The 23,383-nt window shown below is 33.7% G+C and overlaps 1 protein-coding gene across 2 annotated transcripts in view; it reads right to left on the bottom strand.

The window, feature by feature from the left end:
- Window positions 1-3,550: 3,550 nt before the first annotated feature.
- The window catches only part of TTK (TTK protein kinase), a 35,912-nt gene continuing 16,079 nt past the window's right edge, over window positions 3,551-23,383 (bottom strand). For both annotated transcript variants that reach the window (XM_016207358.2, XM_016207357.2), the window contains exons 12-22: window positions 20,279-20,412; window positions 18,797-18,923; window positions 17,141-17,233; window positions 13,671-13,828; window positions 13,406-13,557; window positions 12,036-12,160; window positions 10,457-10,537; window positions 6,695-6,871; window positions 5,976-6,060; window positions 5,417-5,508; window positions 3,551-4,003 (exon numbers count right to left, since the gene is read on the bottom strand). In XM_016207358.2, coding sequence (XP_016062844.2) covers window positions 3,917-4,003; window positions 5,417-5,508; window positions 5,976-6,060; window positions 6,695-6,871; window positions 10,457-10,537; window positions 12,036-12,160; window positions 13,406-13,557; window positions 13,671-13,828; window positions 17,141-17,233; window positions 18,797-18,923; window positions 20,279-20,412 — 1,311 coding nt within the window. In that variant the 3' untranslated portion in view covers window positions 3,551-3,916. The remainder of the gene's footprint in view (window positions 4,004-5,416; window positions 5,509-5,975; window positions 6,061-6,694; window positions 6,872-10,456; window positions 10,538-12,035; window positions 12,161-13,405; window positions 13,558-13,670; window positions 13,829-17,140; window positions 17,234-18,796; window positions 18,924-20,278; window positions 20,413-23,383) is intronic.

Genomic DNA, 23,383 nt, shown 5'->3' with positions numbered 1-23,383 from the left:
CCCCCATAGACATTAAGAAATAGAATCTTGTTGTCCAAAGATAAAAGTTATAGGTATCTTTTAGGCTTGCTTGTTACTATGGCTGGAGTCTGGGAACTTGGATGTCAGGAGGGTTCCCACCGTCGCCTAAATAACGAGTGGCTCCCTATGCCTAAACTGTGAGGTACAAACAAGTGGCTTATACTAAACATCTGCTTTTCTTCTGGGAGTCTAAAATGTTGGCACCTGGTAGGCAAAGCGTGAGTTCATGGCCAGCCCCCATTAAAAACCCAGGGTGCCAAGTCTCTAATGAGCTACTGTGATAGACATTTCATAGGTATTCTTACAACTTGTTGCTAGGAAATTAAGTGCATCTCTGTGAACCACAGGGAAAGGACGCTTGGAAGCTTGTGGCTTGTTTCCTGCAGACTTGGCTCCACATACCTTTTCCCTTTGCTGATTTAACTTCACTAGATCCTTTCACTAGAATCAATCATACTGATGAGTATGACTATACGCTGAATCCTCCGAGTCCTCCTAGCAAATCACCAAACCTGGGGGTGGTCTTGGAGACCTCCAACACAGTGAGAAACCATGATCAAAGTTAGCAGAGAAGACAATGACTTCAACTCAAACACTTCAAGTACTGAAATTGCAGATACAGAATGTAAAATTGGCCCATGTAAATTACTAAAAAAAAAATAAATGATAAAATCAATCACGTGAGAAAGCAGCAAACCATCAGGAAAAAACAGGATCTGAAACAGAACCAAATAGAACAATAAGTTTGAAGAGATAATAACTGAGAATTTTTCAAAATCAAGATATGTGATTTCATAGACTTTGAAAGCATAATATATACCAAACAGGATTAAAAAGTATCAACAACTAGCAGATCACAGAAGGTAGAAAGATCTTAAAAGCAGCTAGAGGAAAAAGGCAGGCCACTTATATAGAAATATTAATTAGATGACTAGAAGCCTTTCTGATATCAACAATAAAAACCAGAAGTAGGTGCAGTAATAATCTCAAAGTACAAAAAGAAAATAGCTATTAATTTGGAATTAAGACCCTGAAAAAACAATCTTCATGAAAACAAAGGTGAATTTAAAATATTTTTAAGTAAACAGAAAGAAATAATTTACTATTAACAGATCTTTGCTAAAGAAATTTCCAAAGGGAGTATTTTAAAATGAGAAGAAATCATCCCAAAAGAATAGTCTGAGATACAAGAAATATATAAAATGGTAAATGCTTTCTGTGAATCTAAATAAATATTGTCTGTATAAAATGATAGTAGTCTGTGGGGTTATAATAGGAAAAAACTAAAATATTAGACCACAAAATCATGCAAGTTATGCTAGTGTAGCTAAAGTACATTAAAGTCTTTGTATTGTTTGGTAGGGAGGTAGAGATATTTGTTTAAGTCTGTTAAGTTAATAAGCTTGGTTAAATTTAAGACAAACAACTAAAAAAGAAAGAAAGAGAGACTCTAAACCTAAGGCATCAGAGTGGAAATTATGGAATAGAAAAACAAAAAAACACAAAACTAAAAAAAAAAAAAAAAAGCTAGAGCAAGCATCTAGTGAAATAGCCTCAAAATATATAAGGCAAAACTAGATATAATTTAGCAATCAGAAAGTGATATTTAAAATATATTTTAGACATTGTCATCCTAACTTGATAGCTTCTCCCTTTATCTAAGGGTGTTTTACTATTTCAGAAAACATGCAATACATTGTAATTTTTCCATTTAACATAACAGAAAATAGGCTCCTAGTAAAAAGGGAAAGGTAATTTAGAACAAATCTTACAAGGAGAAACTTTAAAAATCTGTACAAAATACAAAAAAATATAAATCATAAGAAGAGCTAGCATTTACTGGTAGGAAGCCCCAAAGATGTCCCATGACAATCTTTGCCTCCTGGTATTCACATCAAGAGAAATTTAAAAGTATTTTGAATAAATAAAAATGAAAACACAACTTACCAAAATTTGTGGGATACAGCACTGTGCAGAGAAAAATGTATAGCATTGAATGCATATATTAGAAAATTAAAAAAATCTGCAATCAGTAACCTAACTTTCCACTTTAGGAAACTAAAAAATGAAGAGCCAATTAAATCAATGAACTTGAAAAGAGGAAATCAATAGAAAAAAACAATGAAACCAAAAGCTGATTCTTTAAAAAGATGAATAAAAGTGATAAACCTCTAGCCAACCTAGGGAAAAAAAGAGAGGGCACAAATTGCTACATCAGAAAAGAGGAGACATCACTACAGATCCTAGGGACATTAAAAGGATAAATGAATACTGTGAACAACTCTATGCTTATGATAAACCTAGATGAAACAGACCAGTTTTTGAAAGACACAACTTGCTAAAGCTCACACACAAAAATAGACAGCCTGAATAAGTCTGTATCTATTCAAGAAATTGAATCAATAATTAATAACCTTCCAAAACAGAAAGCACCATGCCAAGATGGGTTCACTGGTGAATTCTATCAAACATTAAAGGAAAAGATCCTCTACAATGTCTTTCAGAGAACAGAAGTAGAGAGAATATTTCCTAACTCACTCTTTGAAGCCAGTATTGCCTAATACCAAAACCAGACAAAGACATTACAAGAAAATATGGCCCTGCCCTGGCAGGGTAGCTCATTTGGTTAGAACATCATTCTGATACACAAAGGTTGTGTGTGGGTTTAATCCCCAGTTAGGGCACAAACAAGAATCAATCAATGAATGCATAAATAAGTGAAACAACAAACTGATATTTCTCTCTCCCCCTTCCTTTCTCTCTAAAATCAATCAATAAAATAAAATAAAAATATAGACCAATATCTCTCATTAATACAGATGCAAATATCCTCAACAAAATATCTGCAAATGAAATTCAACAACATATAAAAAGAATTATAAACCACAACCAAGTGGGATTTATCCCAAGTATGCGTGGATGGTTCAACATTCAAAAATTAATTAATATGCCCACACACGAACAGGCCAAAAAAGAAAAATCACATGATCATTATTAATAGATGCAGAAAACAGTTGACAAAAATCCAACACCTATTCATAAAAACTCTCAGTAAACTAGGAATAGAAGGGAATTTACTCAACTTGATAAAGAATACAGGGTGGGGCAAAAGGTTTATAGTTGGTCATATGGAAAATAATACCATAGTTATTAAATAATAATACAAGAATAAACTGTTTCACATACTCACAACTGTAAACCTACTTTTGCCTTACCCTGTATATACAAAAAAAAAAATACAGCTAACATCATACTTAATGGTGAGGAACTTTAAGCTTTCTCACTAAGATCAGAAACAAGGCAAGAAAGTCCCATCACCGATCCTTTTCAACACCATACCAGAAATGCTAACTAATGCAATAAGAAGAAATACAAGGTATACAGATTGGGAAGGAAGAAATAAACTCTCTTGGTTTGCAGATGACATGATTGTTTACGTAGAAAATCCAACAGTTTACTAAGTTCTAGTCTTGTGTCTTCTCTTAATCCAATTTTTATTAATTAAGAATTTTGCTACCACACCAATATATCTGCTTGAAGAAAATAATTTCAGAACTTTAATATTTTAGTGTCATTTTATGCTACAAAGCTTTATTTACATAGTTCTTCAGAATATATTTCAGTTATCCAACCATTGTTTCAAGTGTGAAATGATATGAAATAGGTTAGAGTTATAGGAAAGCATAACAGAGAAAACAGTTCTATAATTTAATATATACAGTGGCATTAGTGGTTATTATTTTTAGTTTTCTTTTGAGGATAATCCACTGAATTTTTCTGCCAATGACATTTCAGAGTAAAGTTGTCTTCAAGAGCAGATTTCCACAAAATCAAGAGTACAACAGTCCAATATATTTTACAGGTGATTATTTGACAGTTTCTGAGTAGGTGCAAATCATTTTTTTTCTCTTTTTTTCTCAGAAGTCTTGGATGATGAAGAGGAATCATGACTTTGATCACTACTATAGTGCTCATACAAAGTCTGAAATTAAAAACACAAATCTGATTTGTAACTTAAAATTCAGCATATTATTAGATTAATAGAGATAACTACATATTTTACTATGCAATACATTTCTTTTTTGTTCCTATAATTAGGAAATTATTTTATAAACCATTGGAAATAATTAAGAATTTTAACACCTAGCTTGGCCTAAGTATCAGCTATCATGAGATGCAGCTCAATTTCTCTGTAAGTGAAATGGACCATGCTACCAATAAGCATATATGTGTATTTTCAAGGCCTTCTTGATCTCCCTTACTTTTTCTCAAATAAAGTCTTAGATAAATTCCTATAATGTAATATACATTCATCAGAAAATTTACTTTCCAATGCTATTTAAACTAATGAACAGAAAAGATTAAAAAAATCATACAAATTATCTTAAATATAATTAGCTGCATTAAAATCTGTATTTTAAAAAGGGTTTAAAACTAAGCCAACATCTGATTTGTGAAGATATTTTTGCCATCAAGGAACACATAACCTTATTGATAAAGGTAACTAATCTACCTCAATTTCATTTATAAAAGGCTTTAAACTTAACACAATGGTAGAAATTTAAAATACAGAGATATAAAACACAGAGCAAAATTACAAAAAAAATTTTGTCCAATTTTAATTCCTAAAGTCACTGATTTATACATCAGCACGTGAGAAATTTAAGAAAAAATTTACCATTTAGCATATAAATGCAAAATAGTGAATAAATAGTTAATTCCTCCACAATGTGTCCAACTTCTTGACATCTTAGATTGGCTTTACCCATACCCAGAGAGCTAAAAGCTCCTATAATTTTATAATAATGTTATAATTGAAATATATAATTAGTAACTGCTTGGTAACTAAACAAGTTGGTCAATAAGCATACATAAGGTTCTAGAAATGATTAGGTGTTTGATGGCAGTAAGATAAAAAAAATTATGGTACAGATATAAACAGGCATTGGGAAGCTGAAAAGTTTGAGATATTTGCTTTGAAAAATGTACTGACTGCTACATACAGCTTCATATAAGTCATATGTGACAAATACTGTGATTTCTCTGAGATGGTTTAAGAAAAAAAATGAGTAGAAAAAATGAATTCAAAAGCTGTGTTAATGGGGCCAATTAAAGACAAATTCCTCATTAAATTTACTCCAGTTGAGACTTCACAGCAATCATCTGAATATACTTTATATGACAATGCACTTTCAATTATTCTATCTGCATAATAAGAATATACATTGAATAAACCTGTATGTGTCAAAAGCACATTAAGTATCTAAATGTAGATAAATACTATTTCATAGTTGATCTGACTGAACCAGCTTTTCTTTGAATTACCCATTTAAATGTCTAACACACTAAACTATATAAAACAAAATTCATGTATATAAATAATAGAAATATTTACTTTAGCAGCTTTCAAAATGGAGTTAGGAGAATTCAGACCAACAAGTTGGCCCAGAACATGTTTCATTTCTTCAGAGGCTCCCTTATGGTTACCTGTAGAAAAATATAATTGATAATACACTGATACCAATAAGAAAAATTAACTTCATGTATAAATACACATTCTGTTAAAACAGTACAATAACCGGCATTCTTGCAATTTATCTGATCACAGGCCCTTAATTAGGATAAGTAAAAATATATGCCAGTAAGTAAAGGAAGGCAATTTCACTTATTTTAGTATTGAGCATAAAAAAAGAAACTTTCTTGCTCTGGCCGGTGTGGCTCAGTTGGTTAGAGTGTTGTCCCATACAAGAAAACGCTATGGGTTCATTCTCGGTTGGGGTGTGTACAGGAGGCAACCCACCGATATTTCTCTCTCACAATGATGCTCACACTAATGTTTCTCTCTCTCTCCCCCTCCTTTCCTCTCTCTCTAAAATCACAATAAAAATATATCCTCAGGTAAGGATTAATAAATAAATAAGAATCTGGTAATAAATTGATTTTTAAAGAAGTACCTGGGTGAGTTTGAATATGAACATATGGATGCTCCAGAAGCTCAGCAACGGATATCCTCTGTTTAGGGTCCCTTATTAAACAACGCTATAAAAATAAAGATTATTATTTTTAAACAAAGAAAGTTCTCTTACATAATATTGATAAAGTATTTTTTCAGATTGCATTGCATTACAGAAGTTGCTTTCTAGACAGCCTACTCAGAGATTATTTCATGTCATATTTTGCAAAATCCCCAAGTATTCATTTTAAAACTAACAGCTTCAAAGTGAAATTAACATGCTATAAAAAGTGAATTCAGCCAGCAATTTCTTTCAATGGGCCAGTTTATAGCTAAGCCACTTAGATAATTCCAATCATTTCGGCAAACAATTAAATACAGTTGACCCTTGAACAACACTGGTTTGAACTGCGTGGTCCACTTTTTCAATAAAAACTATAAATTCATTTTCTATTCCTTATGATTTTCTTTTCTCTGGCTTACTTTATTGTAAGAATACAGTGCATAATATATATAACATACAAAACGTGTTAGCCGACTCTTTATGTTATCATTAAGGCTTCTGGTCAACAGTAGGCTATTACTTGTTATGTTCTTGGGGAGTCAAAACTTGTACACAGGTTTTCAATTAGGAGGGGGATAGGCACTCCTAACCTCCAAGTTGTTTAGGATTAACTGTATATATATTGTTCTTCTATATCCATATTCTACTAATGTTACCTTTAACACATCTTGAAGATCTTTCTCTGGAATATCAGGAAATTCGATTTCATGATTAGGGTCAATTATGGCATGTAATTTAGAAATCTGATTAATTATATGCTGAAATGGTGTCTTCCCATAAGTCATATAGTACAAAATGCATCCCAAGGACCAAACATCACTTTTGGGGCTTATCTAAGTAAAAAAAACAAACAACAACAACAACAAACACACACAAAACCAGAAATAAGTTGCCATTATTTTAATATAAAATTAAATTTAAGAGTATTATACACACACACATATATATCCTAATACTAAAAATCATAAGTAAACCTCAATTAATGTGTAAGTACTAGATTATGTTTACATGACAAAGCATCTTTTTCTAGTTTTAATTATAATTGGTTATTTGACCGAGAGATGAACTTCACTTTAAATCTTTCAAAAAACTCATAATTAAAATATTTCACCTAAAACAAAATATTACATTCTTGTCAGTTTATGAAAATACAAAACTAAAAAATATAACTGCAAATTTTAAATTTGTTTTCCCCAAAGCTACTGGATTATAATAAATTTTTATATAAATTTATAACATATAAGTATAAATAGATCTTTTAAAGGTTATTTAAGCTGAGTTATCCTAAACCCAAGAACACAAAACTATAGAGCCAGGCTGAGCAGGGCTTGAACCCTGGCCTTATCACTAGCTAGTAATTCTATGCATCTCTGTTTCCTCATCTCCAAAATACAAATAATAAAAGTACCCTTTTAGGCCTTAAACAATATAACTATGAGGACTGAGTAAGCATAGAGAATAGTTTCTGGTTATAATAAGTACTTAATAAATATTACTTATTGTTAAATGTTCTTTGTATTAATCTCATTAGAAATAATGTAATATTATAACATAATCATGTTTTTACTTTAATAAAAAATATGAATAAGACCAAACATAGCAGGGGGCATAATAAATGAGAATGGCTAAATTCCCTTTTTAAAAGATACTTAAATATACAGTAAAACAAAATGTAATCACATGATCTCCGCAAAGGACTGATCTAAACCAAATGATATAGAAAAGTGAAAGGAAAAATGAAAAGAAATGGACATATATAACCAAATGCAAAAACAGGAGAGAAAAAAAAGAAAGCAGGCAGCAATATTAATATTAGAAAAAGAGAACATGACAAAATGCTTTTAACAGAAGAAACACATTTTATAGTCACAAAAGGTACAATCAACTAAGAAGAGATAATAGAAACTTCTATGCAGTGACTCTTGTCAGTGGTGGTTTGGTGGTCTCTGGCGAGAGACAGTACTCTGTGCCCCTGGTTCTTGTCTTGCTTGTAGGAACGAATTCAAATAAGAGACAACAAATATCAACAAAAGCAGGAGAGGATTTATTTGTGGGTTAGAAATACACTCAGATAGAACGTGAGCGGGCAATTCAGCTGGCCGAAACCAAACCAAGTACCCTGCTTAGGTGGGGTTTGGGGTACTTATACCCCTAGACTAGAGTGCCTCTCAGGAAGTCTCCCCCTCTCTTATTTTTGGAAAAACAAAATTTCTTTAAGCTGTAAGGCTCCTTCACACAGGTGTTATGCCACTGGTTAGCCCACATCCCGGAGGGGCTCTGAATCTTTCCTCATCACGCAGGAGTCTGCCATTTCCATTGTCTATTTTTGGTTTGTCATGTTTCACACATATTCCCTCCAAGCCCCAAATGCCTTTCCCAGCTCATATCTTTCTAGCTGCCTACCCTAACATATCCACATTTAAAAGAAACAAATTTAGCAGAAACTATTACATTATTTTGGGGAGGGGTAGAGATTTTAATATGCATTTCAGAAGATAACAGATAAAACAGATCCCATTATCTGAACATTCAGAAAACTGAAAATTAATAAAAAAAAACAAAAAACCTCCTTTTCCTCTAATTTAACCACCTGGAAATTAAGTCATTTTCTAATTAAATCATGGGCTAAAAAGGATATCAGATCATGGGGAAATAGCAGTGGCTATGGCAGCACAGTGTTTCAATCTCTCCAGATCCCCAGATAAGATAAAGTACCCTAGTAGCAAAACCATAAACATAGAATATATTTATAACAAAACCAGGTGAAAAACTATACCCAGGAATGCCAGAATATAAGTGAGCAGAGGAACCACCAATAGCCACAAGTCCTGCATAGCAGAGGCATTTGAAGCAGAGGGAAGTAATCAATATACCTGAGACCTCAGAACAGAAGCCAACAGATGTTCACTGGAAAGTAATGTGAGGCAGCTAGACTGGGAGGAGTTTTGAGCTTTTTAATAGCAGGGATAAACTCACATGTTGGGATAAAAATATATCTTCTATACAGAATCACTAAGGCCAATGGATAACAGCAGGTGATTCAAATGAATTGAGATTTACCAATATGTGTTAAAGCACTGAGTTGCCAACTGATAAATTCTGAATTTTGAATGTAATTCAAAATAAATTTTATTCTAAAGTAAAAAAGAATAAAACAATTTTAAAACTGAAATTACAAATTTTAGGAATTAATGAAAATAAGGAACACAAGAGTAAAACCTATAAATAGAAGCTAAAGTAAAATTCAGTTTTAACATTTCAATTATAATCAAGAATACTAAGACTAAATTAGCGATTATTTAAATCCAGAAGCTAGAAAAAAAAATAAACCTAAAGGGAAACAAATAAATAGCAGAAATTAGAGAACACATAAAAATAGAATCAATAAATTAAATGAAGACCTATTTCTTTAAAAATAACAAAACCATGATAAGTCTAACCAAGAAAAAGGAAAAAGAGAAAGACAACAAATCTAAGTATGAGAAGAAAAAGAGAATTAAACAGATAAAAAGAATTTTTTAAGAGAGACTATTTGGCATAATTTTATGCAGTTATTTGAAAAGACATTTAGAAGCCACAATTTTCTAGGAAGAAAAATATAATTTAGTTAATAGAAGCACATTTATTAATCAATTATTTTGAACTGGACAATATACTAAGTGTTTTATATTCTTTCTCATTTAATCCTCAATTATTTTTAAAACAGGTACTGTTCGTAAGCCTAAGTTACAGAAGAAGAAACTAGGCAAGTTCAGTCACCAAGACAGTGAATGAAGAGGCAGATCTATGACTTGAATGCAGTCCCTGGACAACGTGTGCTTCCATCCAGATGGTTACACTGTCACAGAGGAAGGATTTGCTTGGGAGCATGAGGCATCATGGCAGGCAGCGCAACAATGGGCACTAATGAAGCTAACACAAAGCTCACTGAGGTGGTCAAATAAGATATAAGTGGAAAAGTAGCCAGTGGCCAGGACAAATTATACGCTAGAGTTGTATTTGAAAATGGAGAATTCACAAATGAATAACTGGTTAGGAAGTAAAATGTAAGAATCAAAGAGGAAACAAAAGACTTCTAAGGTTATCAAGTTAATGTTATTTAAGGTGTCCAAATCAGTGCTAATTTAGTTTTAAATTTTCTCTTTAATTTTAAAACTTAAAAATACCCTAGGTGGATTTCTTGTAGAAGCACAACGTGAGGCATCATCATATTGAAAGCACAATATTAAAGAACAATCTCAAATCAATAAAGAAGGCTGAAATTAAATCCCATGACAATCTACTTGAGAAGGCAAGGTCTCTGTAATGGCCTAAAAAGTTTTAGAACTTAAATAACTTTTAGTTATCTGTTAAGTTTATTCAGAGAATAGACCATTACCTATTAATGTTAGATAAATGACAGATAACCTTTACAGTACCTTTGATTTGGATTTCCCATTCTCTCTTGAGGAAGACATATCTTTGATTGCTTCTGGTGGCATATAATTAACTGTACCAACCTATTTGCCAAATCACAGAAAACACCAATCAATGAAAATAGCACATTCTGCTACAGATTTTTAAAAACACAAACGTGAGATTTTTGGAAACTTGGGTAATTAAATTTCAGTAATATATCTGAAAAACTCAAGCCAACAACAATATTAAGACATAAATTTCTTCACAACTCCAGCAAAATAAAAATGGGTTCATAATCAGCAAATTGACTCCTTTCAGAATGCTGAGCTATTTCTATGACTATGGTAGGCAACTACCATAAAACTGTCCAGGCTAAAATTCTATTAATGGCCATAAACCTAGAAGGAATTGATCAATTACTCATTTCTGTGCTGAAATAGACTGAGAATTTTTAAAAATAAACCAGCCAACCAACCAACTAACCAACCAACCAAGTAACCAACCATCTAGCTTTTCTCCAAGTACTCACTGGGCCCATGTCCAAACTAAGATGGGATGGGTGTCTAAATTATGCAAGAGTTTTCACAGTTGGATTATGCCAACCTTACAAGGCATTCATTTTATTCTACAATAAATGGTTCTGCTTTCAAACATGGAATATTGTATTTTAAGGCCTTGGCACAGAAGATACCTTCAAGGGGATTTACAACTAGATGTTCAGTCATATTTTTAATATAAAGAAAAGTGATTGTTACATAAAGTTGTTTGAAGGGCACCCTGCTCATCTACTCTTCCTACTGGACTACAAAAGTCTAGTTTTACTCCTAGAATTAAGGCAGATTCATACAAAAAATCTGTATAGTACATAGAACACATCTTGGCTCCAAGCAAGATTGTTTTTAGTTATTCTTTGGTGTTACCACCTCAGTTTTTATGGGGACAATTTTACTAAGTTTGCTACTGCATATCCTATTATAAAAAGGCAGTTGAGTACAATATTTACTGTGGTGTTTCCAATATAAAAGCCCCCTTAAGAATTTTTCCCCCCAATGTAAGTGATAATAAAAGCTTTACTTCTCTGGAAGAATAAAATTATCTTACCTCATCGACAATAAAAAACATGTAACTGTAATCCCTCTCTGGTTGCTACCAGGAAATTCTGAGACCAAGTTTCAGGTGAATTTTAGATCATGATCAAGAAATTCGCCTGGTTAGTGAGGCTGCTCTGTTTTGACAATTCAAGATGATCATTTCTATTTTGTAAATACTATCTAACTTTACATAAATTATATCATAACAAACTATTTTTGCATCACCCTTTGGGAAAAAAAAAAAGATGATTTCAAGACAGGAATTACTGCCTCTCTATCTTAACTATAGGAAAATCACTCAAAATTGATGGATATACTTCTACCAGATCTTGACTTTCTATACAAAATTTTATTAATCATGGTTTTGATTTGTTTTTATAAAAAGGCTTTAAATTCTTTGAAGAATGAGGTAGGTAAAAAATAAAATCCCCATTGGCAAAATAATATTTCACAAGTGAAAAGGAAGTGAACTCCCTTGGGTGGTAACCAGCCATTCATTAAGTCTTACCTGAGAGTCTTTAACAATACTTGTTGTATCTGGTTGCATTTGATTTGCAATCCCGAAATCAATTAGCTTTAGCATTCCATCAACTATCAGAAAGTTAGCGGGTTTCAGATCACTGTGAACAATGCCTTCGAAATAAAAATCCTTTGTAATATTAGACAATGTAAAACATTCTTAGTACAAAAAACTTCACAATCTACCGGCTGTGCTGATTCCTGTAATTACTCGATCAAATTATTCATTTTTAATATAATCTACCAACATATAGCAACCCTGCTATGTGCCAGGGACTATTATTAGTTTGTTGCTTGTATTGAATCATTTAATACCTCCTTATCCCCATTTTTAGGTGAGGAAACTAAGGCAAAGAGTTTAAATAAGTTCAGTGTCACTGGGCCTAAGTGACAGTGCTGTGAGTTGAATCCAGGCAGCCTGGCTTCAGAGTTTACGCTTAACCACTGTAATTAACAGCCCATTAGAGAGCATTGTAAATGACACTGCCAGATACTAAGACCCTAATGCTACTGATGCCTCCATCCCTATAGTCTGATCTTGTTCACTGGTGAATTATCTTTAACTTATAGGAATGAAGACATGAAGAGACAAAATGTAACACCTAGGTTAACAGGTTTTACTTTTTTAAAAAAATGTATCTTTATTGATTTCAGAGAGAGGAAGGGAGAGGGGGAGAGAAAGAGAGAAAGAAACTTCAATGATGAGAGAGTTATTGATCAGCTGCCCCCTGCATGCCCCCGACTGGGGATGGAGCCCGCAACCAGGGCATGTGCCCTGGCCGCGAATCAAACCTCCATCTCCTGGATCCTAGGTGGATACTCAAGCGCTGAGCCACGCCCAGCTGGGCTGGGTTAACAGTTTTTTAAAAAGGGATAAGGTAAAGGCAGAGAAGCCCTAACAAGAACCAAGTCTAAGTAAAGTAAAAACCCAACCAGAAGATAGGGCTAAGAGGCAATAACCAAAACAACAATAAACCAACTCCCACAAAAGGTATACAATACAAAATGACTAGGATGAGTGAAAAAACATCTCAGATTTTTAGTATGCCTGCACCCCAAAGTCTCAGATCTGCTATAATCCAAGTATTTGGAAACCTAGGGTTATGACTGTTACTACTGATAAAATACATTTGCATTTATTGATGCATTATGGATGTGGCACTTGAGTTTATGCCCTATATTATTTGGTTGACAGTGTTTTAAAGAAATGGTTTTGTTTCTTCATCTTTAAATAAACTTCCAAAACAGTTTATCTAGTCTAAAGCTGCCAATAACCACTATCTTAAAATTATAGGTATATGTCTCTAAGACATTACTAATGGATATTTTAACTTCACATGATAAAGAGATTTAAAATACCATGTTGATGAATTGTGTGAACTGCCTCCAACATATTTTTCCAGTAACTCTTGCGTTCCCATGGATCAATGGATTTTTTCTTTTTAAGCCAACTATTAAGATCGATATTTCCACACTCCATTACCATGTAGATGTACTGGTCTGTGATTTCACTGCCATTAAAAAAACAATAAATAAAAACAAAATAATAAATTCTTAGGTTATACTAGGTAAGATCTATTAGTTATTTATCTCAGGAATCATAGTAAAAATAAAAAAATCTTACTAATCATAAAGTCGAATGATCTTATCACTGTGTTGTTGTAGTTTATTCAAATAAGCAATTTCATTCCGGTAACTATCAACTGTTTGGTGATCTGCTTCTTCTAAGTTAACATACTTTATAGCATATATCTGTTTCTTTTCATTTAAGACCTGGAATACCTATACAGTAGAACAAAGGGGAAAATTTAGAATGTACTAACACAACAGTAAACTTATTAGACAAGTTAAGGAATACTGATATGAATAATTAAAAGTGCCTGGTGTTATTCTGTGTATAAGAATACACCTGTTGGTAGAGTAATAGTCCATTTTCAACTACCTATGACAACAGGCATTCATTACCTCAAAGGCATAAACCCTAAAAAGTTTCTATATTAACATATAAGAAAGGTAATTTAAATTTCATATATATGTCATAACACTCTGCTGAATGCCTTAACTAGAGAAATAACCTAAAAAAGAAGAGATTCAGAAATGTTAAGGAAGGCTAACGACCATAATAAAGTCAACTGATTTCACATGTGGTGTTTTTTCCATTGTGCCTGAGTTGACAATTTCATTTATGTGGTAGAGAATATTTAAAAATATGAGATCAAAGGAAATGCATTCAGAAAAAGAAACTAATATTATTGAACAATTGCTACTTATGGTACTAATTGTAAGCTATCAGTATATTCAGTTGTAAAAAGTACATTAGTTCTAATTTTCAAAGTCAAGTTTACAGAAACAAGATCCTGTAATCATGTTGTCAGGGTCTCTGAGGTCCAGGTGCTCTGGCTATAACAACAGTCAACTTCTAAGCAACACTTAAGGTAGATAGTACATTTCACAAACTAGAAAACGCTGCTAATGTGTCTAACCTTCAGCAGACATGCAACAGGAATGGGGCTTCTAAGAAGCAATAATTCAAATACAAAGTGTCAGTGTAAGCAAGGAAAAATTATATTCATTTACCCTTTTTGACACATTGAAGTAAACATCACATTTAAAAGCCATTTAACCTTGATTACCCAGCAGATACTGGCAAGGAATACGAGCCAAAGTATATACCAGGGGAGCAGGTACAGCTTAGTTACTTAAAAAATTAAATCCATAATTCTAACAAAGTACTACTGGGTGTACTTGCACACACAGCAAATTAAAGGGAGAGGGGCATAAAACAGTGATAGAGCAAAAAGCAAGAGAAAATAGCACGGAAAAAGATAAAAGGAATTTGAAAATAGGATAAAGCCATTTTGTGTAAGGTAAACAGCCTTACAAGTCTCAAAGAACGGAGTTATCTACTATTCTGTTTTAACACAATGAATGTTATTAGTAGTACCTACCACACAGGGTTGGAAGGATGACTGAGATGATGTGTTTGGAGTATAGCAAATGTTAGCTACCACCATTAAAGACAATTAGGACAGAATAAAGTGGACATTTTAAAACATTAAAGTTGTCAGGTATATTAGAAAAAAGATTTGCAGGATATTAAAACTGTATAATAAGACCTCAAAATTTTTGAGCAAATGAAAACTTTTAAACCAACTTTGTGCATGTATGTGCTTTCACTCCCTCTGTTAAAGCAATGAAATCAGGTAATTCAAATACATTGATAAAAATCAACAAGGAAAATGCATACAGAAAAGAAATTAATATTACTGAACAATTACTACTTATGGTAATGTACATAGACAGTCTTCAGCAAGTCTAGTTATTATTAGCTGGCTTAGAAAATTATAGTAAAATTTAAATTAAACCTAGGCTTTGTTTCATGTATCATCCCTAACAACTTATAATAGCAAAACAGGTGAGGAGGGACAGTTCTTTCATTCAACAAATACTCCAGTCTCTGTTATGTTCTTGGCACTATTCTAGGTAACAGAGCAAGTATCACTGAATACATCAGACAAACATCCCTACGTTGATGGAAGCCACATTCAAATGAGGGCCACCCAAACAACAAATCAAGTAAATCAGAGCATGCTAGAAGATGAGTGACAGAGGGAAATAAAGCAGGAAAGGGGACTGGAACTCACAAGTGATTAGAAGTGGCAGTTGCCGTTTTAAAGCCTGTGACCAAGGAAGGCCTGACAGAGAAGACACTTAAGCAAAGACTTGAGGATATCTGGAGGAAAACTGACTCTTATGTAAAAATAGACCAGGAGAGCAAGGACTGAATCAATGAGACTAGTTAGCGGCAATTGTAATAACCCAGGTAAAAAGATGAAAGTTGCTTGGACCAAAGAGATAATAGTGGAGGTAGTGAGAAATAGATTCTGGATATACTTTGAAGTAGAACCAACAAGATTTGCTGATTGGCTGGAAGTATGTTTGAGAGTAAGTGGAGTCAATGATGACTCCAGGTTTTTGGCCTAGCAATTGGAAGAATGGAGTTGCCATTTACTGAAATGGGGAAGACTATGGAGCAAGAGTTATCTTTGGAACATAAGTTTTAAAGATCTAGTAGATACCCAAGAAGTGCTGAGCAGTCAAATTGGATATATAAGTCTGGAATTCAAGGGGGAGGTCTGAGCTGGAAATAGAAATTTGGGAATTGTCAGCATATACCTAGTATTTAAAACCATAAGACTGAATGAGGACACTAAGGGAGTGAGTTTAGAGAAAGAAGAAAAGAGGTTAAGAACTGAGCCCTGGGGCACTGCATCACTGAGATCAGGGACATGAGGAAGACAGAAAAGGAACAGCCAGTGGAGAGGCCAAGTGAAAAAATAAAAAAGTTTCAATGAGAAAAGAGAAATCAACTATTCCAAATACCCCAAATCAAAGCTAAGAATTAGATTTGGCAAAAATATGAAACTCAATGGTAATTTTTATAACAATTATTTTGGTAAGTAATAAAAGTAAAAATCTGATTTAAGTGGATTTAAGAGAACAGAATGAGAAAAATTAAAGACAGTAAGTTGAGACTTTTTTGAGATGCCCTCCATCCAGAGAATTAGAACCATATAAATTCAGAACTCAGATAAATTTAGGAAATGACCTGTCCAATTCTAGGAATTTGTAAATTAACTAAACTGTTTTTAAAATGAAACACTCAAAACAAAGCAAAATCCATTAGTCAAAAACCTCGCTGGATCATCCTAAGCATATCAGTCACTTACATCACAGTGTTGACTGACTTTAGGAACATTGTTTTGTGATAATACACAGCTGTCACTTGCCACCCCTAAGTCAATGTTAATGCTATTTAGAGAAGAAAACTGAAGGTAAGAACAAGGTACTGGAAATAAGAGATGAGTCTAAAGAGATATGTCATTTGCTGGAAGGAGGAAATAGGAGCCGGGGATGAGAAGGATTTTTTGGCTCAAGGGCAATATGGGCCCCTAGAAGTGAAGAAACAAAGAGGCTGAAAGGTAAAAAGAAAAAGAAAGGAAAGTTTAAAATATTTTTATTCGTTTCTTAAATATTTAAGATACATATATCTTTGCAAAAAAATGTTTTCAAACTTTTTGGGTAGATTCTTACCTTACTTGAACCTCCACTTCCTATCTGCTTCAAAATGGAATAAATTCTTCCTTTAACTGAAATACATTCACTTGATGAAGAGGATGCTGAAATCTAAATTAAAATATGTAAAGATTCTAAAGTTCAAAGAATATACCTGAGAAACTAGCTTGCATTTAATATAGTAAAATGCTTCCAATTTCAAAATTATATTAAATTTTAAGTAATTAGATATTAGTATCAATTATTTTAAAGAGGGAATTTACTCTACATACTTTAGTAAAAGAAATTAACTTACTAAATTAATATACAAACTTCCAAGGTCTCCCCCTCTAACTTGCCTTTATTTCTTAACATGAATAGAAGATTTAAAGGGGAAATGGAGAGTGGGGAACCACTTAATGTTCAACATACAAACTCATAAGCTATCACTTTTCATCTTTCTTATCTATTATTTTTCTTACGTAAACCTCTTTGCTATTACACACACACACACACACACACATACACACACACACACAAAAATACACAGGTTTTCTCATTTAGCATTACACTGTAAAGGAAGCAGTGTGCTAAGGTGCTAAGAGCTCCAGAGTCAACCTGACAAATGCAAATGTCAGCAATGCCCCCTTTTTGCTGAAGGATAGTCAAGTTTTTAAATTTGAACTTTAGCACCTTCCTCAGCAAACTTTCAACTGATCTGCTCTACCATTGCCACTTCTCCCCACCCCTCCCCACCCCTCCCCACTCCACCCCTCCCCTCCCCTCCCCTTCCCTTCCATTATGCCAGAGCTCTCTGAGGACCTATAAATGTTTTGAACAGATGGCTTGGTGTGAGAGGGCTTATTCTGAGCTGACAAGGAAGCTGAAGACACAAAAAGTGCCTGATTAGCTGATTAAAAATCTCAATTTAACTAAGTCCTGCTTTAGATCCCAAATGATAGAATCTCTCTCATATAATCTCCTGCTATATTAAAAAAAAGATAAGGATTCTAATTTCTTTAACCTCTAGGGTTGAAAGACACTGGAGTCATGATCCATGTTTTCTGTAAGACAGTATTAGGTTTTGAAATATACACCTGTCATCTTCCATTACGTTGTGATTTTATTAAGATTCTTCACTATCCTCACCCCCCAACCCCTTCCTTTTGGAGCTTCCTCTCATGCTTAAACTGAAAATTCCTGAGAGGGATAAAAGCAGTTCAGTTTCATTTTCCCCTAACTGCTGACAGCTTCTGTTTGTTTTTTAAGAATAAAGTAATTCTGAATTAATTCTAATTCAATACTAATGTGAAGTTCAGTTTCCTACACAGGACATCCCACATTCCCCTTAGTCCATCCATCTCACTGTCACCAGAGTAATTGTTTCAAAATGCAAATAAGTTCACTTCCCTGCTCCAACCAGTTCCAACAGTTTCCCATCCCTCTTGGGGTAAAACTTAAAAGGGCCCAGCAGGATTCTTAGGATCATCCCATCCCTTCTGAGCTCCAGGCACACTCTGGCCTCTTTTCAGTTTCCTCCTGACACTGACCTCTTCTAGAAGCCTCCTAGCCCCTTCACTTGGTCAAGTTTGACAAGTCCTTAAGACATTTCCTAGCAACTAGATGCTGTAAAAATAAAATCTATGAAATTGATCTCACCTTAACATATACCATCATAGATAAAGCTTATCAAACCTGTAAATTCTGAAGTGGAGTAACAGGTATTTGCTGCTGTTGCTGCTGAAAATAGGCAGGTTGGCCATAAGGTGTTGATAACTGACAAGCAGGTGGAAAGTCATTCTTTACAACTGGAGTCCTAAAACTAAGAAAGATGTTTTTGTAATTTAAAACATTAAATTTTTAAAAAGAAGATTCTGACTCAGTTTTTGTGTGGGATTTTAAAGGTGAATATATAAACTTAAATGTGTTACATCAAACAGAATCAAGGTTGGCTTTCATAATATAGCTGAATTATTTATTCTAGAAACATCATGAGAAATTTTATTTGGGGGGGAAGTTCTTTCTCAAAGTAATTTTTTGTCCCCAGATAAAAAAATCCTTATTGTAAAATAAATAAGACGGCATTTAAAATATGGAGTTGGGGTTATTTTGTAAGAATTTAGCCAAGGTAAAGGTCAACCTATGGCTACTATGAGTACTTTTTAACAGTAATGTTCTACAACAGCCTGCTATAAATATCTGAAAGCCAATTACATCAGAGAAGTTTGGCCTTTGAGCTTAAAGTCATTCAGTTCCCATTTGTGCTTTGCTTGTCTTACTCACTACTATATCCTCAGTACCTAGAATGGTGCTTAGCACAAAAGAGGCCTACAAATATTTGTTGACACTAACTAATCTAATTTCACAAGAAATAACTACATCACTATTGCAGTTAGCAATCATTCTTTAAAATATACTAAGTATTACAAAATAAGGTAATATATAGCAAAACTGTATTAACTAGGTAGGAGACTAGGTTATAAATCCTCTAAGGCCAGTTCTAATTCATTAACATCAAAAATTATATTATGCACATGAAAAGCAAAAGACATATGTACCTTAAGTTATCCTGTAAGGCATTAAAAAATATAGTTAAAACATAGCCACTAATTTCAGAATATGATGGGTTACATCCCTTTATTTTCTTCCTTTGAATGTCATTAATTTGCTTTTGGAATATCCCAGTGTTTCCTATCAATCAGTACTGACAATCCAATCTCTTTACTCATCTCTCATTCTCATCCACTCACGTCTTATACCTTTGAACACTCCCAGAACCATGTGACCTGTATAAACATCTTTCAGAAACTATCACATTCCAATTAGCACCTCCTTTGCTATAAAATGTATCCACCCTTTATCCACTCTAAGAATGTAACCTTTAAATATCTCTCTCAATTACAGAGGGACCCATGTGGTAATGCATGATTATCAAGTTTTGCATACTTAGAGTAGTTATAGGTTGCAGGTACAGAATACAATATGACAGAGACTTTCAAAACAATTCCTAAAAATATACTGTAGCCTTTTTCACCATTTATAGGTGAAAAATATGATGCTGAGAAAAAAATAGGAATTTAAAAAATCCTTAAGGCAGCAGGATTCAACTCCAGATCTATCTGGCCCCAAAGCCCATGTTATTTCTATTGTACCAAGTTAAGAGTCAAAAGTAATTACCAGCTCATGTAATCTTCCAAGGCCCTGCTGCTGGGTGTCTTACAAACAGATTTTCGGTCAATCCATTTTGGTACTGATAGTGGTGGTGACTGCTTTGAAACTAAAGAGGCAGGTTGCTCAAAAGTGGTTTGTTTCTGTTAAACCAAAATAAAATTTAAAAATCACTTCTAAAATAAAATTATAAAATCATGAATTACAAAAAAAGCATGCTAAAATAGGTAGATATATATATATTCCAGACTTTCAATAACTTTTTTGTTTTGTTAATCCTCAGTGGGGGATATATATATATATTTTTTTTGAGGGTGTTGTGTTTTTTTTAGAGAAACTGGGGGGGTGGGGGGAAGGACAGAGAGAAAAACATTGATGTGAGAGACACATTGACTGGTTGCCCCCTGTATGCAATCCCAACCAGGGATTGAACCCAAAACCTAGGTATATGCCCTGACTGGTAATCAAACCCACAACCTTTTTTCTATGCAGGACAACACTCCAACTGAGCCACCCAGCCAGGGTAGTTCAGTGGTTTTTAATATATTCACTAGTGTTCAATCACTACTACTGTTTAATTACATACCATTTTCAGCATCCTCAGAAGAAATGCCGTATCCATTAGCATTCACTACCAGTCTTGTCACCCACTAATCTGCTTTCTATCTCTGTGGAATCTCCTATTCCGAACATTTCTTATAAATGGAATCACATAATATGGCCTTTTGTGACAAGCTTCTTATTCTTAGTGTGTTTTCAAGGTTCATCCATGTTACTGAATTTATCAGTACTTATTTTTTATTGTTGAATAATAAAATAATAAAAAAATTAGAGTGCCACACTTTGTTTATCACTCTCTAGTTCATGGATATTTGGGTCATTTCCAGTTTTTAGTAATTATGAATAAAACTGCTATAAACATTCATGTACAAGTTTTTCTGTGAATATATATTTTCAGTTTTCTTGAGTATGTACCTAGGACTGGAACTGCTGGATCACATGGTAACTTTATGTTTAATCTTCTGAGGAACTGCCATGCCCATTTTCCAAGTGACTGCACCATTTTACATTCTCACCAGCAGTGTATGAGGGTTTCACATCTTCATCAGCACTTGTAATTGTCTCTTTTTAATTATAGCTATGTTAGTGGGTATGCAGTGGTATGTCATTGTAATTTTGATTTGCATTTCCCTAATGACAAATAGTTTTGAGTTCCTTTACCATGCTATTGATTTACAGGTTTCAAAAAGAAAAAGAGAGATGCTGTTTAATATGATCCATGATTCAACCTGTCAGGATTCCTTTCATCTAACATTTGTTATCTACTGTTTTACTTAGATTGGTGGTTCTCAAAGAGTAATCCAGGAAAAGCAGAGAGAGGGTGGTTGCCAAGATCCTTTCAGGGAGTCTGAGAGGTTAAAACTATCTTCCTTATCATACTAAGACATTATTTGCCTTCTGCAATTTCATGAGTATGTATTGGCGATTTCCCAAGGCTATAAGACACATGATAATAAAATAGATTAAATGCAAAAGCAGATTCAAGAAATCCAGTTTTCTGTTAAGCCAATCATTAAAGAAATTGTAAAACAATGCCATTCTTCTCATTATATTTTGTTTTGAGGGAATGTAACTCAGCATAATAGAGGCCATATATGAAAAGCCCACAGATAACATTGTACTCGACTGAGAAAAGCTAAAAGCTTTTCCTCTAAGATTAGTAATAAGACAAGGATGTCCACTTTCACCACTTTTATTGAACAAAATATTGGAAGTCCTGCCCTAGCTGGACAGTTCAGTTGGTTAGAGTGTTGTCCCACTCTAACAGGCCAAGATTTCGGGTTCAATCCTTGGTCAGGGCATATACAAGAATCAACCAATGAATGCATAAATAAGTGGAACATCCCTGGTCAGGCGGCTTAGTTGGTTGGAGCATGGCCCCGTAACACCAAAAAGGCTATGGGTTCGATCCCAGTCAGGGTGCATACGAGAGGCAACTGATTGATGTTTCTCTCCCTCAAATCAGTAAAAAACAAAATCCTCAGGTGAGGATTAAAAAAAAAAAAAATAAGTGGAACAACAAATAGATGTTTCTCTCCCTTTCTCTCTCTCTAAAAATCAATCAATCAATATATATATGGTCCTGCCCAGAGCAATTAGGCAAGAAATAAAATGCATCAAATCAGAAAGGACAAAGTAAAACTGTCACTATTTGGAGATGGCATGATATTATATATAGAAAACCTTAAAGGCTACCAAAAGACTGTTAGAACTAACAAATTCAGTAAAGTTTTAAGATACAAAATCTATACATAAAAATCTGTTGTGTTTCTACATAATAACAACCTATCAGGAAAAAAATTAACAAAACAATTCCATTTATAATTGCATCAAAAAGAATAATATACCTAGGAATAAATTTAACCAAGGAGGTAAAAGGCCTGTATACTGAAAACTATTAAGACACTGATGAAAAAATTGAAAAAGACACAATAAATGGAAAGATAGTACATGCTCATGGACTGAAAAAATTAATATTGTTAAAATGTCCACCCCACACCTGTCAGAATGGCTATTATCAAAAACATAAGAAACACAAGTGTTGACAAGGATGTGGAGAAGAGAACCCTTTTGCCCTGTTGGTGAGAATGTAAATTGGTGCAGCAACTATGGAAAACAATATAGAAAAATTAAAAACAGAACTACCATTGCCCAGCCAGCGTGGCTCTGAGGTTGAGCACTGACTTATGATCCAGAAAATTGCAGTTCGACTCCTGGTCAGGGCATATGCTTGGGTTTCAGGCTCGATCCCCAGTGGGGGCATGAAGAAGGCAGCCGATCAATGACGACTCTCTCATCATTGATGTTTCTATCTCTCTCTCCCCCTCTCCCTTCCTCTTTCTGAAATCAATAAAAATATATTACACACACACACAGAACAAAAAAAAACAGTACCACCATATAACCCACCAATTCCAATTCTGGGTATTTATCTGAAGAAAATGAAAACACTAACCCAAAAAGATAATATGCACCCTCATGTTCATTTTCACTGCAGCATTATTTACAATAGTCAAGATATGGAAACAACATAAGTTTCCACTGATGGATGAA

Source organism: Miniopterus natalensis, chromosome 5, assembly GCF_054644295.1.
Source record: "Miniopterus natalensis isolate mMinNat1 chromosome 5, mMinNat1.hap1, whole genome shotgun sequence".
In the NCBI taxonomy this organism is placed as follows: domain Eukaryota; kingdom Metazoa; phylum Chordata; class Mammalia; order Chiroptera; family Miniopteridae; genus Miniopterus; species Miniopterus natalensis.
This window is presented reverse-complemented; position numbering and strand designations above follow the sequence as displayed.